Source organism: Cucurbita pepo, chromosome LG07, assembly GCF_002806865.2.
Source record: "Cucurbita pepo subsp. pepo cultivar mu-cu-16 chromosome LG07, ASM280686v2, whole genome shotgun sequence".
Taxonomy (NCBI): Eukaryota; Viridiplantae; Streptophyta; class Magnoliopsida; order Cucurbitales; family Cucurbitaceae; genus Cucurbita; species Cucurbita pepo.
In genome coordinates this window covers 8,427,768-8,447,939 of record NC_036644.1, presented here as the reverse complement: position 1 = coordinate 8,447,939, position 20,172 = coordinate 8,427,768, and the positions used below count along the sequence as shown (strand labels likewise).

Below are 20,172 nucleotides of genomic sequence, written 5' to 3'. Positions count from 1 at the left end.
CATCATTTGAGCTGCAATTTTTCACATCATAATCTACAAATTCAGCCGGAACCAGAATACAGGAAACCAAAACGAAATCACAGAGCATGATGCACAAAGCTCCACCACTGAATTCAAATTGGAATAAACAAAGAAACCTCAATTAACTTGAATCTAAATGACAATGATCCAAACCGAATTGATTTCTCCAAAATCCAAGCATTACAAAACAACTGAATCTAGAAGAGATCATATCTTCAAATCCAGATCGAAGAATCAACAAACAGGCTAAAACTCACCCTCGTGGCCGAGACCGGATCGCTTCCGGGAATCATTCAAGATCGATAATCCATGATTTAAGACCTTATCAGAACGGCGAACCTTGAGCTNAAGAATTTTAATCCATATATTCAAAAGAACCATTATCCTTGTGACCAAACAAGGACAAGCTTAGTGGCTCCCCTCGTTTTCTCTTTCCCCCAAACACAAAATCGATCTTGACTAAGAGTTCCTAATCGAAAAAGTAAGCTGAACATCGAAGGAGTTTGTTATGTTTCACCGCAGTTATGCCAGAAAGAAAAGGTTCCACATGATCTCCCGTTTTGCGGCATGGTGGTAGGACCGATAGGGGACTGGCTCCAAGTGTAGATAGAGTCAAATCTACAGGGTTGATGCAAATACATAGGCCCCTTCTCTTTTGGATGAATGGGGTGATTTTTTAGGTGCTTTCCGAGCCACTAACCCATGTGCAAGTGCCGTTCACATGGAATCTTTCCCCTCTTCGGCCTTCAAAGTTCTCATTTGAATATTTGCTACTACCACCAAAATCTGCACCGATGGCCGCTCAGCCCAAGATTTTGCAGCGACCACCGCGCCCTCCTACTCATCGAGGCCTAGCACTTGCCCCGACGGCCGGGTATAGGTCGTGCACTTCCGCGCTATCCATTTTTGGGGCTAGTTGATTCGGCAGGTGAGTTGTTACACACTCCTTAGCGGATTTCGACTTCCATGACCTCCGTCCTGCTGTCTTAATCAACCAACACCCTTTGTGGGATCTAGGTTAGCACACAGTTAACGAAGAAAAACTCATATTCAAGGTTTTTTCTAATGAACCATTCGACAATGAAACCACTGTTAGTCCATCCAACTATTTAAGCTCCTGTTCTTAAAGCTATCATCATTTGAGCTGCAATTTTTCACATCATAATCTACAAATTCAGCCGGAACCAGAATACAGGAAACCAAAACGAAATCACAGAGCATGATGCACAAAGCTCCACCACTGAATTCAAATTGGAATAAACAAAGAAACCTCAATTAACTTGAATCTAAATGACAATGATCCAAACCGAATTGATTTCTCCAAAATCCAAGCATTACAAAACAACTGAATCTAGAAGAGATCATATCTTCAAATCCAGATCGAAGAATCAACAAACAGGCTAAAACTCACCCTCGTGGCCGAGACCGGATCGCTTCCGGGAATCATTCAAGATCGATAATCCATGATTTAAGACCTTATCAGAACGGCGAACCTTGAGCTTCCTGACAAGGCAAAGATACTCCCAAGCACCTCCACCTCCATTATCGACCTGAGTCTCGAGTCTATTCAACTCGGCCTCCTCTGCTTTACTCACCATCTTCGCGAAATTCAGAGAGTGGCCGAGAAAATCGGATCGAGAATTACAAAGAATTTGCAGTTAAGTACAGACGTTGTCGGCCCAGTTCCCTCGCCGGCCGGCTGATTGGATCTACTAGGTGCAATGGAGGGAAGAGAGAGAGGGAATTTGACTTGGATCGCCAAAATGGAAAATGGGTCGGATCTGTTTGGTTTTGGGTTTTGGAATTTGGATTTTGATTTTGGATTTGTGGGTCTCATCCAATCAAATGGGGCGGATTTTTTCATTTTATGGGTCTGATCAAATCAATTAGGATTTGCTCATCCAAACTAAGATCTTTCTCCTTGTTGGTGCCCACTAAAAAATCCATGGCTAAGGAACTCAAGCAAGGATTTTTCTGTTTCTTTTTATCTTCTTTTTCATGGATGTTTTCAGAAATATTGAAATTCAACCTTGTTGATAGAAATATTGAGAAAGGCATGATATGAACAAATTTTATAGAGAATGGATATATATAATTAATAAATTCAAGTCGAAGCCGAAGAATCGATTGTGACATCCTACAATCCCACATTGGTCGGGGAGGAGAATCATACATCATTTATAAGGGTCCTAGCAGATGCATTTTAAATTGTTGAGGGAAGCCCGAAAGGGAGAGTTCAAAGAGGACAATATTTGCTAGCGTTGAGCTTGGGCTTGGAGCGTTATAAATGGTATCAGAACCAGACATCGAGCGATGTGTCAGCAAGGAGGCTGTTCCCCGAAGGGGGTAGACATGAGGCGGTGTGCCAGTAAGGATGCTGGCCCCAAAGGGGTGGATTTGACGGGGGGCCACATCAATTGGAGAAAGGAATGAGTGGGCCCAAAGAGGTGGATTTGACGAGAGGCCACATCAATTGGAGAAAGGAATGAGTGCCAGCAAAAACGTTGGGCCCTGAAGGGGGTGGATTGTGACAAAACATTATTTTATAAGGGTGTGGGAAACCGTTCCCTAGCAGACGCGTTTTAAATCCTTGAGGTTAAGCCCGCGTTGGGCTTGGGCTTGGGGCGTTACATCAATTGAACCAAGTTGTTTTGAGTTTATGCATTTTAAATCCTTGAGGGAAGCCCAAAAAGAACACTATTAGCGGTCCCTAGCAGACGCGTTTTAAATCTTTGATGGAAGCCCGAAAAGGAAAGCCCAAAGAGGACAATATCTGTTAGCGGTGGGCTTGGACTTGGGGCGTTACATCGATTAAACCAAGTTGATTAGATTAATGAGAGCTATGCTCGATGAAAAATCTTTTGAATTAACCCAAAATTTCAAATTGGTTAACTTGGTGAACCAAGTAATTTGAATAGAATTATCAGCCTAGCCCAAAAATGTTATAAATATTCTTAATTTTTAGTAATAATCTTTAAAATAGGGCGAGTTGGATTATACCCCTATTTTCGGGTTGGTCGAGTTAACACGGTCAAAAGAATGTCAAGATGCAAACCAACCCAAATTTTCGTTTCTCTAAAAATTCAACCCAACCCAACCCAACCCAAACCGAAAGAGGTTGACCCAACCCAACCTTAATGGTTTGGGTTGTCGGCTCATATGAACGCTCTTTTTCTTTTTTACTTGATCCAACAAACAAATTTTGATAAATTGTCGTATTCGAACAATGAATCACAAGAGATACATTATCGACCCGACTTTCAAATCGGACTCCTTTTCATGGTAATATCAGTNAATTTTGATAAATTGTCGTATTCGAACAATGAATCACAAGAGGTACATTATCGACCCGACTTTCAAATCGGACTCCTTTTCATGGTAATATCAGTAATGTTCAGCAGAGTTGAAAAGATGAGGCCTTCTCTGCCATGAATGGTTAACCTTTCAAAGCATTGTAGCAATGGAATGCTTCATCATCTACCATTGACCTTATTGTTAAGCTCAAACTTCCTCGTTCACCCCCATAGCAACCATATTCAAACCCGACCCCATTCGGATCGAACGAGAAACCCGACTCGAATATTAAACTTTCAAAACTTAGCGCAGCTTGAGAGGATGCTTTTAATCTTTACAAGGAGTACTACTAAGTTATAAATACTTACAAGAAGGATGAACTTCACGAGTACGTAGCGAGCGACATGTAAACTTCGGTCGATGAGCTTAAAACACGAACAGCAAACTGGCAGCTGAAAAGAACAATCACGAGCAGATGTGGTCGGGTTCATCGTCTTGGAAGGAAGCCTGCAATGTATGCTACATAATGAGAAAAAACAAAAGCAAACCNTTCGTCATTCTGGAAGGAAGCCTGCAATGTATGCTTAATGAGAAAAAACAAAAGCAAAACCTTTTTCTTTTTGCATTTAGAGTTCAACACGTGGGGTGGGAGAGTTTGAACTCTCGAGTTCTTCGTCAATGGTATATGTCTTAACTAGTTGAGTTATATTCAAGTGACGACGAGTACTAAGGTGGGAAGATTAAGCACGCCTAGAATCTAGAGCTCTACTGATCTAGGGAGAGGTTTCCACACCTTATAAGAAATGTTTTGTTTCCCTTTCCAACTGCTCAGCATCCTNGTTATATTCAAGTGACGACGAGTACTAAGGTGGGAAGATTAAGCACGCCTAGAAGCTAGAGCTCTACTGATCTAGGGAGAGGTTTCCACACCTTATAAGAAATGTTTTGTTTCCCTTTCCAACCGCTCAGCATCTTCGTTGGTACACTGCCTCGTGTCTAGCTCTAATACCATTTGTAACAGCCCAAACTCATCGCTAGTAGATATTGTCTTCTTTGGACTTTCCTTTTTGAGCTTCCCTTCAAGGTTTTTAAAACGCGTCTACTAGCGAGAGGTTTCCACACATTATAAGGAATGTTTATTCCCCTCTCCAATCGATGTGGGATCTCACAATCCACCCCCTTGGGGGCCCAACGTCCTCGCTGGCATACAGTCTGGTGTCTAGCTCTGATACCATTTGTAACAGCCCAAACCCACCGCTGGCAGATGTTGTCCTTTTTGGGCTTTCCCTTCCGGGCTTCCCCTCAAGGTTTTTAGAATGCGTCCACTAGGGAGAGATTTTCACACCTTATAAGAAATGCTTTGTTTTCCTCTCCAACCGATGTAGGATCTCACAATCCACCGCTTTAGGGGCCTAGCGTCCTCGCTTGTACACCGTTCGGTGTCTGCCTCGGATACCATTTGTAACAACCTAAACCAACAGCTAGCAGATATTGTTCTCCTTGGGCTTTCCCTTGAGGGGATTCGGGTTTCCCCTCAAGGTTTTAAAACGCATCTGTTAGGGAGAGGTTTCCACACCCTTATAAAGAATGCTTCGTTCACCTCCCCAACCGACGTGGGATCTCACAACAACCGTTTACAGGTCATTTCATGACTCTAAAGGTATGCATTGGTGCCAAACTCAAATACACTAAACAAGTAAGCATAACTTGTAACAGTTGGAATGACTAACCAAACAGCAAAGCCATGCTTGTCTGCAACGGTAGAATCTCCTACAACAAAAGACAAAAAACCCGAGATATCGTCGAACAGAGCTAAGTAAATGATGTCAGCACACAAGAACCAAAGTTGGGTGTAGAGTAATATCGACCCCGAAAAATCGAATGGTTCGAGCAGAACAAATTGAATAGCAAGAAGCTAAAACAAGTGATCATATATTAGATATGTACTAGCCAGCAATGAAAAGGTTCATACAATCTTGTATCGGATCGAACGTAATCGAAGCGAAAAGGGACGATAAAAATCTCTCAATCGCTACGAGTTTCTCTTTTTTTTGTTAAAAATTAGAAAAAGAATACAAAAACCACTCCTCTATTCATTCTTCCAAGCATGTAACATCAATGAGAAACCAAGATCTTGTGTTTTGCTGTCTGAAAATCTCTGTGAGAAAGACCAAGACAAGACATTAGGATCACAAACCGGTTGACTTCCCCACAACTTTTCAGCAGACAAACATGTTTTGAACATAAAAACAGCATTGTTCCCAGCTGATGAACTAAACAACCAACTATGAACATCCCAAAACACTTCCACTGCAAGCCCTTCAACCAAAATGGTATGGTTCCCTCTAAACTTCCATTGCAGCCGCTTCACCTGCAACACGGTCTTCGAATCGACTCGAAGAATCAAGCACGGTTCGCTAACACCATTCGTATCGCACTCGATATTAATATCATGAATCTGACCATTATCACAAAATTGAGCTTTGGAACAGAACAATTTCTTCCCAAAAACATGCTCCTTCTTGGAGATGAATACAGCAGAGGAAGGAACAGGGGAGGAATTTGACTTTTTGAAAGCTTCTTTTCTCAAATCCCCAAGAACAAGAACCATTTGTTTATCAACAACAATTCCCACATAATAACCCTCCAATGGTTCAGGCCCAGATCCAAATTTGGCGTTGGAAAGATCCCAATAGATATCAATTTTACAAGAATAAGCTTCTAAACTTTTAGACCCTTTTCGTTTAGAGAACAGCCATGGCTTGATATCAACTTTACAGACACATTGATTTGAGGTATCATCAATGGCAATGCTTAGCCCTTGACCCATCAGATTTTTACTCCAAGTGATACTAATCAGACAAGAACGCCCTCGTATTCGACATTGATAAACACAAGTGACAAGGTTTTGAGCTGTCTTACCATTGTTGGAAGAAGAGAAATCTGCAACTTGGACGCCGTTTTCCCCAAAACACGATGGGAAATCCCTCATTGTCTGAGTTGAGAGCTTCAGAAATCAAGAGAAACAGGGGAAGGCGAGACAGAGAGTGGAAAAACAGATTTGAATCGGCAATGATCAGTGATGAACAACAAAACCCATCTCGGAAAAGCTTCAAAATCCACTCTGAATCGAAGAAATCAGAGAGAAAATTGAAGAAAACGAAACCCCATTTGAGAAAAGAGTTGAAAAACAGGTTGAAATCAGCAATGATCAGAGATGAACAACAAAACCCATCTCAGAAAAGCTTCAAAATCGACTCCAAATCGATGAAATCAAAGAGAAAATTGAAGAAAACGAAACCCCAACTGAGAAATGGGTTGAAGAACAGCTTCAAAATCCACTCCAAATCGAAGAAATCAAAGAGAAAATTGAAGAAAACGAAACCCCATCTGAGAAATGGGTTGAAGAACAGGTCGATGGGCTTCATCCGCCATGGAAATGGAAGGATTCTTGAAGGGTATAAGCAAAAACCCACGAAGATTAGAGGCAGAGGAGAATGGATTTTGCTTTAAAGAGAAGAATCGATAACGAATGGGAAAATTAAAGACAAATTTGTGGAATGTAGAATGTAAAACAATGAAGAAAAGCGACAGAGAAGAGATGTAAACAAAGAAAAAGTATACTCCTCTTCTTCCTCCTAACAAATTAACCAAAGAAAAAGAAGGGAAAAATAAAAAAGGAAAAAAAAAGCGCCAAAAAGAGAGCGGATGAACAAGGAATTTAGTACAAAATATAAATCAAAGATCTTAAATTTAACGGTAAATAGTACTTTTAAATGTAATTTAGCCCAAAATAAAATAAAATCTCGGTTTAAATCACTGAAAAGGCCATGGGACGTTTTGTTCGTGTCTTCGGTGAAAATTTTTGTTTTATAGAGTCGGGTATAGAATGGAACTAGATGGGTGCTTGAATTAGCTCTTGAGGTTCGACCCCATCTTCACTTCGAGGAGTGGCAAACAGCATGGAACAAACAACCGCTAGTGATGACTCCTTATGCTATGGTTATGCCCTAGCCGTGGATAATAGAAAAACCAACCCACCATTAGCAGATATTATACGCTTCAACCCTATAGTTGTAAGAGGGTCTAGCCCTAGACCATTGTCTCTCCCTAGCCGTGGATAATAGAAAAATCAGCCCACCATTAGCAGATATTGTTTGCTTCAACCTAGTACATATGGTTGTAAGAGGGTCTAGCCCTAGACCATTATCTCACACGATCCAGTGACTAGCTTTACAGGTCAAGTCTACCACTGTTCACCGAGATCCAAGACATTGATGGACGAGAAAAAGAAAAGGGAAAAGAATGTAGGGTTTCTCTCTCATGACTGTTTTCTTCTCTCTCTAAAGGGAAGCTTTGAGCTGTCATATCTTGGTGAGAGAGATGAAGAGACCAAAAGATAAAATACAAAGAAGAGAAAGAGACATTCAAGGTGGCAAACCAACCATCTTCTTTCTATATCCTATGTTATGTAAAATCACTGCCCCATCTTATCCAATAACCAATCCAAAAAAACGCTTCAAATTTAAATTTCGAATCTTCTTTTCGTTCATAAACGTTCAAATTTTGAATAATTCGAGCATAGAAGTATATACGAGTTAAGTTTTGTTGGGTTGGGTTGGATCGAAAAAATCTTTTGAATCAATCTAAAAGTTCAGGTTGGTTGGGTTAGTGACCCGAACAACTCGAATAGAGTTCACAATCCAACCCATTATTTTCGAGTTGGTTAACCCTATTTTCGGATTTGTGGGTTGACCTAACTAAAGATGTCGATCTGCGAACGTACTCGAATTTTTTAGGTTATATGACTATAAGCATATAAACCAATATCGAAGTGACAACTAGTCATAGTCCGGTGTCTGGCTCTTATACCATTTGTAACGGCTCAGGCCCACCACTAGCAGATGTTGTCTTCTTTGGGCTTTCCCTTTCAGACTTCCCCTCAAGACTTTAAAACGCTGTCTGTTAGGGAAATGTTTCCACACCCTGTTTCGTTCTCCTCTCCAACCAATATAGGATTCTCACAATCCACTCCTCTTCGGGGCCCAGCGTCCTTGCTGGCTCCTGTTCCTTTCTCTAATCGATGTGGGACCCCACCAAACCACCCCCTTCGGGGCCCAACGTCCTTACTGGCATGCTACCTCGTGTCTACCCCTCGGTATCTTTTTATTAATTTAACCCATTAATTACATAAATATCTAAAGAGTTTGACAAAGACTCCTTACTCCTTTACCAATATTTAATATCTTAAAACAAACCCTTTAAAAAATATCTAATATTCATGAGTTTAATTCTTTTAAATTTTTATGAATAAAATCATATTACGATCGTTTTTTTTTTATAATAATTTTGTTTGCTAGAGTGATTTAGCGGGATAAAATATATATAGGGTTTTCCAATTCTCGTACGTCTCTTTATTGCTAAAGAATGATATAAAAATCCCCTCTCTAACGTTTTAGCCTTTAAGTCAGCGGATAGGAAAGAAAACTCTTAAATAATGTAATAGAGTAAGTTCGGGTTCTATTTTTGAAAGCTCCAGTCATGAAATCCTAAATAAGCTCGAGTCATCGTGCTAGTTTGCTAGAGCAAGAGTCAACATGTAAGATCTCACGAGCCTTCATTATGACTACTGCGAACAGATGCCAACAACACTTTTTCTATTGACTAATTGAAGATCGAGACAATCCGGCCTTGGACGAATCCAATAAATGAATTTCAAATTCATTAAATGCTACGAGCCTTAGTCCATCCGTGTTAATATTCATTAAAAGTGCGAGACTACACTAATAAATATTACATTAAAATTTACTTCGGGTCCCTAAACTTTCCTAAAAATAACAATTCAGTCCTTCAATTTTGCTTTAATTTATAACAATAATTTTTACGTTAAAGATTAATGTAACGACCCGAAATTTTCTACTTAATTTAAAGTCGTCACTGTATACATATCATGAACACTGAATGCAGAAATGCTTCATTTATTTCATAAAACGTCACAGATTACCCTATACATGTGTCATGGTCTCGATTTGTGTCGTTTTTTTAGAGGTATTTTCAGAACACATAAATCCATATGTTGAGATATAATATTTGGAGAATATATTAGTCATGGAATATATCTTAGATATTATATCTTAATATTCTTTGATTTATACTGTATTTTATTTTATTCTCAATATTTAATTAATTTATATTTTCCTTTTGCAGTATTATGAATATCAACGAGAATACATACCTTCCATCCCAATTCTATTTCTAGTTCTTAACACCATGTTATGTTTTAAGATGAATGTGACGTTTTATGAAAGTTTAAATGAAGCATGTCTGTATTCAATGTTCATGATATGTATACAGTAACACGTTAAATTAAGTAGAAAATTTCGGGTCGTTACAATTAAATAATTATAAATTTAAAAATAATTAGGGAAATTAAAATTTTAAAGGATTTTTAATATTTTTTAAAAGAATAATTACGTAAGAGAGAGAAAGAGAGGGGAGGGAGGGACCATGCTTTGTTTGGGAATAAGTTGGGGCGCGTAATTGGAAGGCACGATCTCACATTTATTCCGTCAACATGTGAATCATAATGCATGCGTTACATTATATACGTCCATTCCTTATATAATTATATTGCACTTTAGTCCTTCTAATTTAATATTATTTTTCATTTAGTCCCTATACTTTTCAAACGTTTTTTAATCGAGAGTGTGTTCATCGAGTTATCGTTCAATGATTAAGACATCTTTTTTCAGTTTAGTCCTTCAATTTAATATTAATTTCAACTGGGTCCTTATACTTTTCAAATATTTCACTCTTATTTATATGTTTTTCGTTAAGAACGTGTTTATCGAATTATCGTTCAATGATTAAGACATCTTTTTTCAGTTTAGTCCTTCAATTTAATATTAATTTCAACTGGGTCCTTATACTTTTAAAATATTTCACTCTAATTTATATGTCTTTCGTTAAGAACGTGTTTATCGAGTTATCGTTCGGTGATTAAGACATTTTTTTTTAGTTTAGCCCTTTAATTTAATATTAATTTCAACTGGGTCCTTATAGTTTTCAAATATTTCACTCTTATTTATATATTTTTCGTTAAGAATGTGTTTATCGAGTCATAGTTCAATGATTAAGACATCTTTTTTTCAGTTTAATCCTTCAATTTAATATTAATTTCAATTTGGTCCTCGTACTTTTCAAATATTTCACTTTTATTTAGATCTTTTATCCATAGTTCAACGATTAAGGGATCTTTTTTTAGTTTAGTCCTTCAATTTAATATTAATTTCAACTGGGTCCTTATACTTTTAAAATATTTCACTCTTATTTATATGTTTTTCGTTAAGAATGTGGTTATCGAGTCATAGTTCAATGATTAAGGAATATTTTCTTTTCTATTTATTAATGTTTTAATGTTTGAATTGCTTTTGGTCGTGCCTAAAAGTATTTTTTCTAACAAATTTATCATATTTCGAAAATATTACAGAAAGCGTTGAAAAAATATAATATATAAACTATGTTCGTACTTTGCCTAAAGTCAACTCAATAGTATTCTCTGGGTCAACCAAGACATGCTCGAGATGTTCGAGATGTTCGAGAGTGTAAGAGATTATTTATTAAAATAAATAAATTTAGATCTACCATTAGTTAAAATAAATGAATTTTTAAAACTACAGAAATTAAAATAAGTAAGCTAAAATAAAAATAAAAATAAAAATACATAAATAACTTTTCCTTTTTTGCTAAAATAAAAATATTAAAAAAAAAAAAGTAAATTTTAAAGTCTTTTTTTTTTCTTCAAAATATTCCTTTTCCAGCTGGCAACAGAGAGGGAATTTTAAAAGATAAAATAAAAATAAACACGCAAACGCGTGGAATTACGCACCAATAAGACGAGTTTGGTTGGGAAGCTTTTTCATCCAAGAATTAAGGATCCAAGATGGGCAAGTAATGCCACGCGCTGATGAGAGAGTGGGTAAATAGATGGAAGAAAGAGTGAGAATTGTTGGTTAATTGGGTGATTAAAAAAGACGTGGTGATCACGTGCGGTTTGTCTGTAATTAGTTGGCGTGCGTTAACAAAAGATCTACGTGGACTTGGACCTCATGGGTCCGCTCTTAGGAAAAAGCCCATTTTTTTCATGTTTCATGTAACAGCCTAATTTGCTAATTATATTCTAAAATGGAATATTATATTATATTTTTGCTTATGAAATATATAGAAAGATCGCTGGATAGGAGAATGAAGCATTGCTTATAAGAGTGTGGAAATCTCTCCCTACTCGACGTGTTTTAAAATTGTGAGACTGATAGTGATACGTAACGGGTCAAAACGGACAATATCTGCTGGTGGTGGTCATGGACTGTTACAATGGTATTAGAGCCAGACACGGGGCGATGTGTCAGCGAGGACATTGGACCCCCAAGGGGAGTGAATTGTGAGATCCCACATCGATTAGAGAAAAGAATGAAGCTTTGCTTATAACGGGTCAAAGTAGACAATATGTGCTGGTGGTGGTCTTGGACTGTTACAATGGTATTAGAGCCAGATATAAGGCGATGTGTTAGCGAGGACGTTGACCCCCAAGGGGAGTGAATTGTGAGATCCCACATTAATTGGAGAAGAGAACGAAGCTTTGCTTATAAGGGTATGGAAACCTCTCCCTACTACAAGTGTTTTAAAATTGTGAGACTGACGGTGATACGTAATGGGTCAAAGTGAACAATATCTGTTAGTGGTGGTCTTGAACTATTACAATGGTATTAGAGCCAGACACGGGATGATGTGTCAGCAAGGACGTTGGACCCCCAAAGGGAGTGAATTGTGAGATCCCACATCGGTTAGAAAGGAGAACGAAGTTTTGCTTATAAGGGTGTGGAAACCTCTCCCTGCTAGACGCGTTTTAAAATCGTGAGGCTGACGGTGATACGTAACTTTCGGTGGTCTTGGGCTGTTGCTTCATTCTCCTCTCCAATTGATGTGGGATCTCACAACAGTCGATTAAATAATTAAAGTGTCGAATGCTACAATTACGACAAGTATGGACAATTAGACCAAAATCAACTATACCGTAATAATTTCATATTCTAACTTGCATACAAATAAAACATCGAGCAGCAGTCTAACACTAATCATCCCGAATCCCGCCCCTAATCTTTAGGACATTGCCCACAATGAAAGGCCAACATTTTTGTGACAATATGCACTTTAAATCATTGTCTCAAAGAAGATAGGGTTTTAGCTTGTTTAGGACTTTGAATACCCTAATTCTACCCTATCTTTTGGTATATTTCATTCCTTTCACTTGTTCTTTTTGTCCAATTGTCCCACATTTTTGGGTCATATGTCTTCCAATATCAACTTTTGCTTATATTTCAAGCTATTTTGGTTTCAAATACGAATCATAGTACTTGCTAGCTCGTTATTTTACTTTTGTTCCTCTTACACCTTATAACGAGATTTGTAAAATTTTCACGTGGGCCCGTTTAGAAATGTTTCGTATCAATTGTATAGATTGTTATCTCGATTAAAATCTTCCTTTTCTTTATAGCGGACAATATAGAGTTTTAGGTTGTCGCATTCATGTTGGTGTGATCGTTAGAATCTTCGAGACTTGCAGTTGAGCTGCCCTAATACGAAGTTACCTAGCTAGATCCTTTGGGGTTGGCATGTTGTATGTCAGAATCGATTGAGTCAGTAGTATGAAAACCGTAAGTTGGGGACAATTCAGATGTACAATCGAGCCTGAGAAAGTGTCTTAGAAAATGTTGTAAGCAACAACCACAGCTTTAACAGCATATAACCGGGGTATGAAGAATTGACGACTAGTCACATCCCTTATAGTACATTTTGAGGCATTTTAGTCATGGGATGTACGTACGATTTTATTGAACAATCATACATCCCATGTTGACAAGACACGAACAGTGAAAATCCAACTATACATAAAAACAACTAAAACGGGTTTGGAACGAGCATGCGGCCAAGACAACATGTCCTAGACAAGCATGACCATAACGTTGTGCTCGACATCGACCCGACCTATACATCATGAGTCTCTCTCTCTTTAGGGTATTTTTGGAAGCTTTTTCTTGACATCTTCTCAAGAATTGCAATGATGGACCATTTGTTGCATTGATGGGATTGAAACTTTTCCTTGGGTATGTTATCAAATGCCCATATCTCTCAATTATGAGTCAAATTTTGTGGTGGATACCCATTTTCAAGAAAGATTTTTTATTTTATTTTTATTTTATATTTGAAAAAAATAAGCCGGGTAACGATAATATCACCGACTTATTTTTAACTTAATTCAACGTGACCCAGTTTAATTATTTTGAAATTAACACGTAGAGAGTAGAGATGTCTATTTATCCTAAATAGGAGACAGGGCCGAGAGATCTTTCTCCCTGTTAGTTTAACAAAGTAGGGGACATGAATGAAAGTCGTGTTCATCTAACATGGTATCAAAGTCATGCCCTAAACTTAGCCATGTCAATAGAATCCTCAAATGTCGAACAAAGTATTGGTGAGCCTCGAAGCAATAGTCAAAAAGTGACTAAAGTATCGCAAAAAGGGTGTACTTTGTTCGAAGACTCCAAAAGAAGAAGAAAAAAGGAGTCGAGCCTCGAGGTGTTGGCTCCATTGGTATGAGGCCTTTTGAGAAAGCCCAAAGCAAAGTCACGAGAGCTTATGCTCAAAGTGGACAATATCATACCATTGTGGAGAGTCATGTTCATCTAACAAACCCTGCCCCAATTCTTGCACCACCCCCACCGTGCCTCGCTCGAAAATATGATGGTGAACCACGACGAACATGAATAAGAGTCGGTGAATTGATATAATAGTTTGTGTTAGCCCATAGCCCGTAGAAATCCAATGGCCCAAAGAAAGATACAATTGGGCCAGACACTATTTTTTTTTTAATATTTATAATGTTTCATTGACTCGCGTGAAATAAAAAAGAAACGATTTGAATATCGTAAAGACTATTCTAGAAGCTCTGTATGAGCACGAGCTTCAAACCCATACAGGTTGTGGAATTTCACCTAAACACATTTTCTAGCATACCCGTTTTAAATTTTTTACGGGAAGCCCAAAAGACAAATCCCAAAAATGATAATATCCGCTAGCGATGAGTTCGGGCTATGTGCTAACGAGGAGGTTGTTCCCCCGAAAGAGTAGACATGAGGTGGTATGCCAGTAAGGACACTAGGCCGTGAAGGGAGCGGATTTTGAGTCCCACAATTCATTGATACAAAATGCATTAAAATGAACCGTTAGCTTTCGAACTACTTTATTATTTTTTCAAAAAAATAAAAAATAAAAATCAAATAAATTAAAACTAACGGTTTAATTCATTTAATTTTTGCTACATTTTCCATCGTAGTCAAACCCATTGACAAAGGAAATTAGTTGTAAGTTACCAAATCTTTAAATTCATTAAATTCCATATTTTTTATAAATAAATAAATAAATAAATCCAACAAATTTGCAGCTGGCCATAGTTATAGAGATTTATACCAAAAAGTTGACTCATATACCCTCAAACCACTCTCTCTCTCTAAGGGCAAATATGTCTTTTAGTATAAATATTTAATTTATTTATTTTTAAAAAATATTTTTCCTCCTTTCTCCCAAGATGTAGAAATTATGTAAGTTTGACATTCCAATTAGGTATTTAAAAAAAATGACTATTTAATTTATTTATTTTTAATAAAAAATAATATTTTATTTTAATATGTATGGCAATAAAATCAGTTTTAAAAATAATAATATTGAATTCAAACATATTTAATAAAATTTCAAATTAACCAACTTACTAAATATAAAATTAAATTTGGTATTAATTGAGATAAGAATTGATAGGTTTTAAATTTTAAAAAATAAATAAATTAATTAAAATATTTAATAAACACAACATTAATTTAATTTAATAAAGAATAAAATATTTAATTTTTCAAGATTTTCTTTTCCATGGTCTATTTTGCAATTTTTTCTTTATTTTTGTCAAAAACATAATAATAATCAAACTCTCCCCCGTTGACCCATTAACATTCTTTTTCGTCTGAGAAGTTTTTAATATCTGACTTCGACTCCCAAAATTATGAATTATACCGTCAATAAAAATCGAAAGTCTTGATATGATTTGAGAGTAAAATTGTAACGGCTTAGATCCACCGCTAGGCGATATTGTCTTCTTTGGGCTTTCCCACAAGGCTTTAAAACGTGTCTGCTAGGGAAGGTTTCCACACCCTTATAAATGGTGGTTTGTTCTCCTCTCCGACCAATGTGGGAGGTCACAATCCACCCCCTTCGAGACCCAGTGTCCTTACTGACACATTACACTCTTTCCTTCCTCCAATCGATGTGGGACCGCCCCAAATCCACCCCCTTTGGGTCCCAGCGTCCTTACTGACACACTGCCTCGTGTCTACCCCCTTCAGGGAACTACAAGAAGATTGGCACATCGTCTGGTGTTTGGCTCTGATACTATTTGTAACGGCTCAGATCCACCGCTAACAGATATTGTCCTCTTTAGGCTTCCCCTCAAGGCTTTAAAACGCGTCTGTTAGGTGAAGGTTTCCACACCCTTATAAGGGTGGTTTGTTCTCCTCCCTAACCAATGTCAGACATCACAAAAATAATTTAAGATTAAAATACTACTTTAGTACTTATGTTTTGTTACATTTAAATTAAGCAGATATTGTCTCGGCTTTCCGTTTCGAGCTTCATTTCAAGGCTTCCAGTGGTACACAATGGAATCAGTATTCATCTAGATACTGTCCTCTTTGGACTTTCACTTCCGGGCTTCCCCATTACGCGTCTGCTAGGTACAAGTTTTCAATTATATCTATATATTTATTTATTTATTTATTAATTATTCTCCAATAAAATTTTTAAATAATGTTAAAATTTTAAAAATATATATGTAAATTTTTATTAAACGTTTGAAAATAAATAAATAGATTTCAATTATTAATTAAGTCTAAAATAATAAATTAATTTGAGAGAAGGGCAAAATAGGAAAGGGGTAGAGTTGTCAATTCCGAGACATGTTATTTGTCCGTACGGCGTTTACGGAATCAAAGTAAATGAGTCAAACTTCGAATTTTGAAACGTTGACCACTTTGCATCATGTTCATATTTATCTTATAATTATTTTTTAAATTATATAAAAAATTCAAGTTAATCCATTTTTTTTTAATTTTTAATATCACATTAAAATAATCCATTTTCTGAGCTTTATTAATTAAGAAAAACCAAATTTGAAATGGGAATCCAATGATAATTTGATTTTTTTTAAATGAAAATGTAAATTAAAATATTTATTATTTTAGTATTTTAAATTATAACTCGAATATATTTCGTTTTTGTCGTAAATCGATTGATTTAATTCTTATAATAAACAATGGTACGAGATCAAGGGTATTTTTGTAATTTTTAATTAATAATATATAATAAATAATAAAATGATTATTTTTTCTCACTAGGGTATAAATCATAATAAAATCAATATAAGCAGAGTTTAATATTTAAATTATTTCATTTTTTTCTTCGATTAAAACCGAGGATTTTGTTTCGAGTAATCTAACAGGATTCTGTAAAGTTTGAGATCTGTAAACGACCCTAAATGCTATACTGTGAGATCCCACATCAGTTGGAGAGGAAAACGAAATATCTTTTATTATAAGGATACAGAAACCTCTCCCTAGTAGACGCGTTTTAAAAATTTTTAGGGAAAACCCTGAGAGAACAATATCCGCTAGCGGTGAGTTTGAGCTGTTACTGGTGAATATGAAATCTTTCCGGAAGATTATATTATATACATTAAAATAATATTTAAAAATATATTATTAAATGGCGCAAATAATAAAAAGAAATTAATTAATTATTTTTGAATATTTGGGTGAGACAATGGAATGAGGGGAAAAGGTGGGGATTGTACAAATAAGGATTACTTGAGTGTACCCTAACCTCCTATCCAAACAAGGGGTCACTCGTGCTGTTTGGGAAATTTGTTGGTTTTTTGGGGACATTTTTAAAAATTTAATTATTTGTAGGGCCATTTTTCATAATTACAATATTTCATGGTTTAATTTGCATTCAAAACTTTTGAATCCTTTGCCTTTTTGTCCTTATCAATCTAATACGGATGTTCATATGGTTCGATAATTCGATCAATTCAGACTACCCAACTCAATCCAGGGCTAGATTTTTTTTATTTATTTAGTTTGGGGTGGGTTAAAATTTTTGAAAATAAAAAATTCGATCGGGTTTGTAAGTTGATTTTTTTTTTTTTTTTGTTGGGTCAACTCAACAAATCTGAAAATACGGTTAGAACCGAACCCCACCATACTTTTAAAAAAATTAAGAATATTTAATGTTTGTAGCGACGATGACTAAGTTAAGTGAAGGAGAATGTCACAACCATACTATGAAGAGAGTAGGTTGTGACCCTCACGTCATGACAAGCAAAACGGCGTCCCTCAATATAGAAGAGTGCCATGATGCGATCGAGGAGGATGGTGCATCATCCAACACACCACCACACAAAATGGACATTGAAGACAAGTTGAGACATAAGCAAGACAGAGACATTAGATAGACAAGAGGGACAAAGATAGACTTGTTGAAGGCCCGAGACGTGATGCGTTGCGACTTATAAATGTTTGATATTTGAAGTTTGCAGGTTGATTTTTTTTTATTGGGTCAACTCAACAAATTTGAAAATAGGGTTAGAATCGAACCCCACCATACTTTTTAAAAAATTAAGAATATTTAATATTTATAGCGACTGAAGAATGTCATAACCATACTATGAAAAGAGTAGGTTGTGATCCTCGTGTCATGACAAGCAAAGTCAAGAGATGCCCATCCGACCACATGCAGGCCAATATAGAAGAGTATCATGATGCGATCGAAGATGACAGTGCATTATCCAACACACCACCACGCGAAGTGGGCATTGAAGACAAGTTGAGACATAAGCAAGACAGAGACATCAAATAGACAAAAGGGACAAAGATAGGCTTGTTGAAGGCCATGCATTATGACTTATAAATGTTTGATATTTGAAATTTATAAGATTTTAGTTATTAATATGATATGTATTGTGGATAGGTATGATTCTTTAAAATAATTCGACAACCCAGCTCGAAAATAGACGGTTGGGTTGGGTTGGGTTGTGAACTCTATTCGAGTTGCTCGGGTCAACAACCTAACCAACCCCAATCAGGTTGGTAAACAAAAACAATTCTAGCCCAACCCAACACGTGTACACCTCTAATATCTAAGAAATGAAGCAAAATCTATGGTATATATAGACATCGAGATATTAATTATAAATTTTTTAGGCTCGGATATTTCAATACAACTTTTACTGTATATGGAATTCTTTCGGTAACTTCAACTCAACCGACCAAGTTCAACGGGTCGAGTCTATTACGAATTCAAATCTTTCGTATCTATTTATACCAATTGAAATTAACGATCAAAGTTGTCAAATACGAGTAACTCGACTAATAAAAATTCAACGAACTACGTCAAAATTAGGTCACGTCAACCATTTTTTTTTACGAGGAAGTGAAGGGAAGTTTTGCTTTTTGTTAATTTATAGGCCAATAATTGTTTTTTGGCCATAAAAAATAAAGACTTCAAATTTATTGAAAAGTATTTAATTTTCTTTTTGTTTACACTTTTTTCTTAGTCATATCTTTAATAATAAAAAAATAATAATAATTGCTTGCAATAATTGAGACTTCAATCATCATGACTCAATAAAAAAAAGGAAATTTTAAAGAATCTATAAAAAAATTATTATTCAAAGGAATAATTTCAAATATAATTAGATTTTCTCGGGAAAGTTTAAAGAAGACAATATTTACTAGTGGTGGATCTGGGCCGTTACAAATGGTATCAGAGCCAGACATCGGACTATGTGCCAACGAGGAGGTTGTTCCCCGGAGGAGGTAGACACAAGGCGGTGTGCTAGTAAGGACGCTGGATCACGAAGAGGGGTGGATTGTGATATCCCACATTGGTTGGGGAGGAGAACGAAACATCCTTTATAAGTGTGTGGATAAGGACGCTGGGTCTCGAAGGGGGTTGATTATGATATCCCACATTGGTTGGGAGGAGAACGAAACACCCTTTATAAGGGTGTAGAAACCTTTTCCTAGCATACGCGTTTTAAAGTTTTGAGGGGAAGCCCGAAAGGGAAAGCCCAAAGAGGACAATATCGGCTAACGGTGGACTTGGGGCGTTACAAATGATATCAGAGCTAGACATCGGATTATGTGCCAACGAGGAGGTTGTTCTCCGAAGGGGGTAGACACGAGGCGGTGTGCCAATAAGGACGCTGGATCTCGAAGGGAGGTGGATTGTGATATCCCACATTGGTTGGGGAGGAGAACGAAACATCCTTTATAAGCGTGTGGATAAGGACGGTAGGTCCCGAAGGAGGTTGATTGTGATATCTCACATTGGTTGGGAGGAGATCGAAACATCCTTTATAAACGTGTAGAAACTCGGATGAAAATCAGCTTTGGTGCTTCGGTGGTATCATAGTTCTTATTCATTTTTAGAATTTTTTTCGATTTATTCTTTACGACTTAAAATATTTAAATTATATCTTTCACGATCGGTGGATATTAAGATTGATTAACGATAAATTTTATATTAATACACTAAATTTTAAAAAATTGGAAGAAATTTTAAAATTTATTTTTGTTGACAAACTTTTTTTCCAAAATTAACATTAACTAATAACTAAATTAAATAATATTAATAGATTCCTTAAACAAAAGTGATTAAGTTGAACATTAGGGATTAAAAATATAAATTAAATTATTA

At 36.5% G+C, this 20,172-nt stretch overlaps 2 protein-coding genes across 3 annotated transcripts in view; both read right to left on the bottom strand.

Moving 5' to 3' along the window:
- Positions 1-1,842, bottom strand: part of LOC111799331 (ER membrane protein complex subunit 2-like) — a 146,256-nt gene extending 144,414 nt beyond the window's left edge. Inside the window, exons 1-2 of one of the 2 annotated variants that reach the window (XM_023682854.1) lie at positions 1,515-1,841; positions 279-360 (exon numbers count right to left, since the gene is read on the bottom strand). In XM_023682854.1, the coding sequence (XP_023538622.1) occupies positions 279-360; positions 1,515-1,619 (187 nt within the window). In that variant the 5' untranslated portion in view covers positions 1,620-1,841. Of the gene's footprint in view, positions 1-278; positions 361-1,432 lie in introns of both variants that reach the window. The other variant, XM_023682855.1, reaches the window with a different exon arrangement.
- Positions 1,843-5,219: 3,377 nt separating this feature from the next.
- LOC111799332 lies at positions 5,220-6,952 on the bottom strand. The gene has a single exon (XM_023682856.1). It carries the CDS (start codon positions 6,305-6,307, stop codon positions 5,405-5,407), a length of 903 nt encoding a protein of 300 aa, XP_023538624.1. The 5' UTR covers positions 6,308-6,952; the 3' UTR covers positions 5,220-5,404.
- Between the last annotated feature and the right edge of the window lie 13,220 nt (positions 6,953-20,172).

Bases quoted from the DNA above. Each gene is read 5' to 3' on its own strand.
- LOC111799332 (XM_023682856.1), bottom strand. From the start codon at position 6,307: ATGAGGGATTTCCCATCGTGTTTTGGGGAAAACGGCGTCCAAGTTGCA.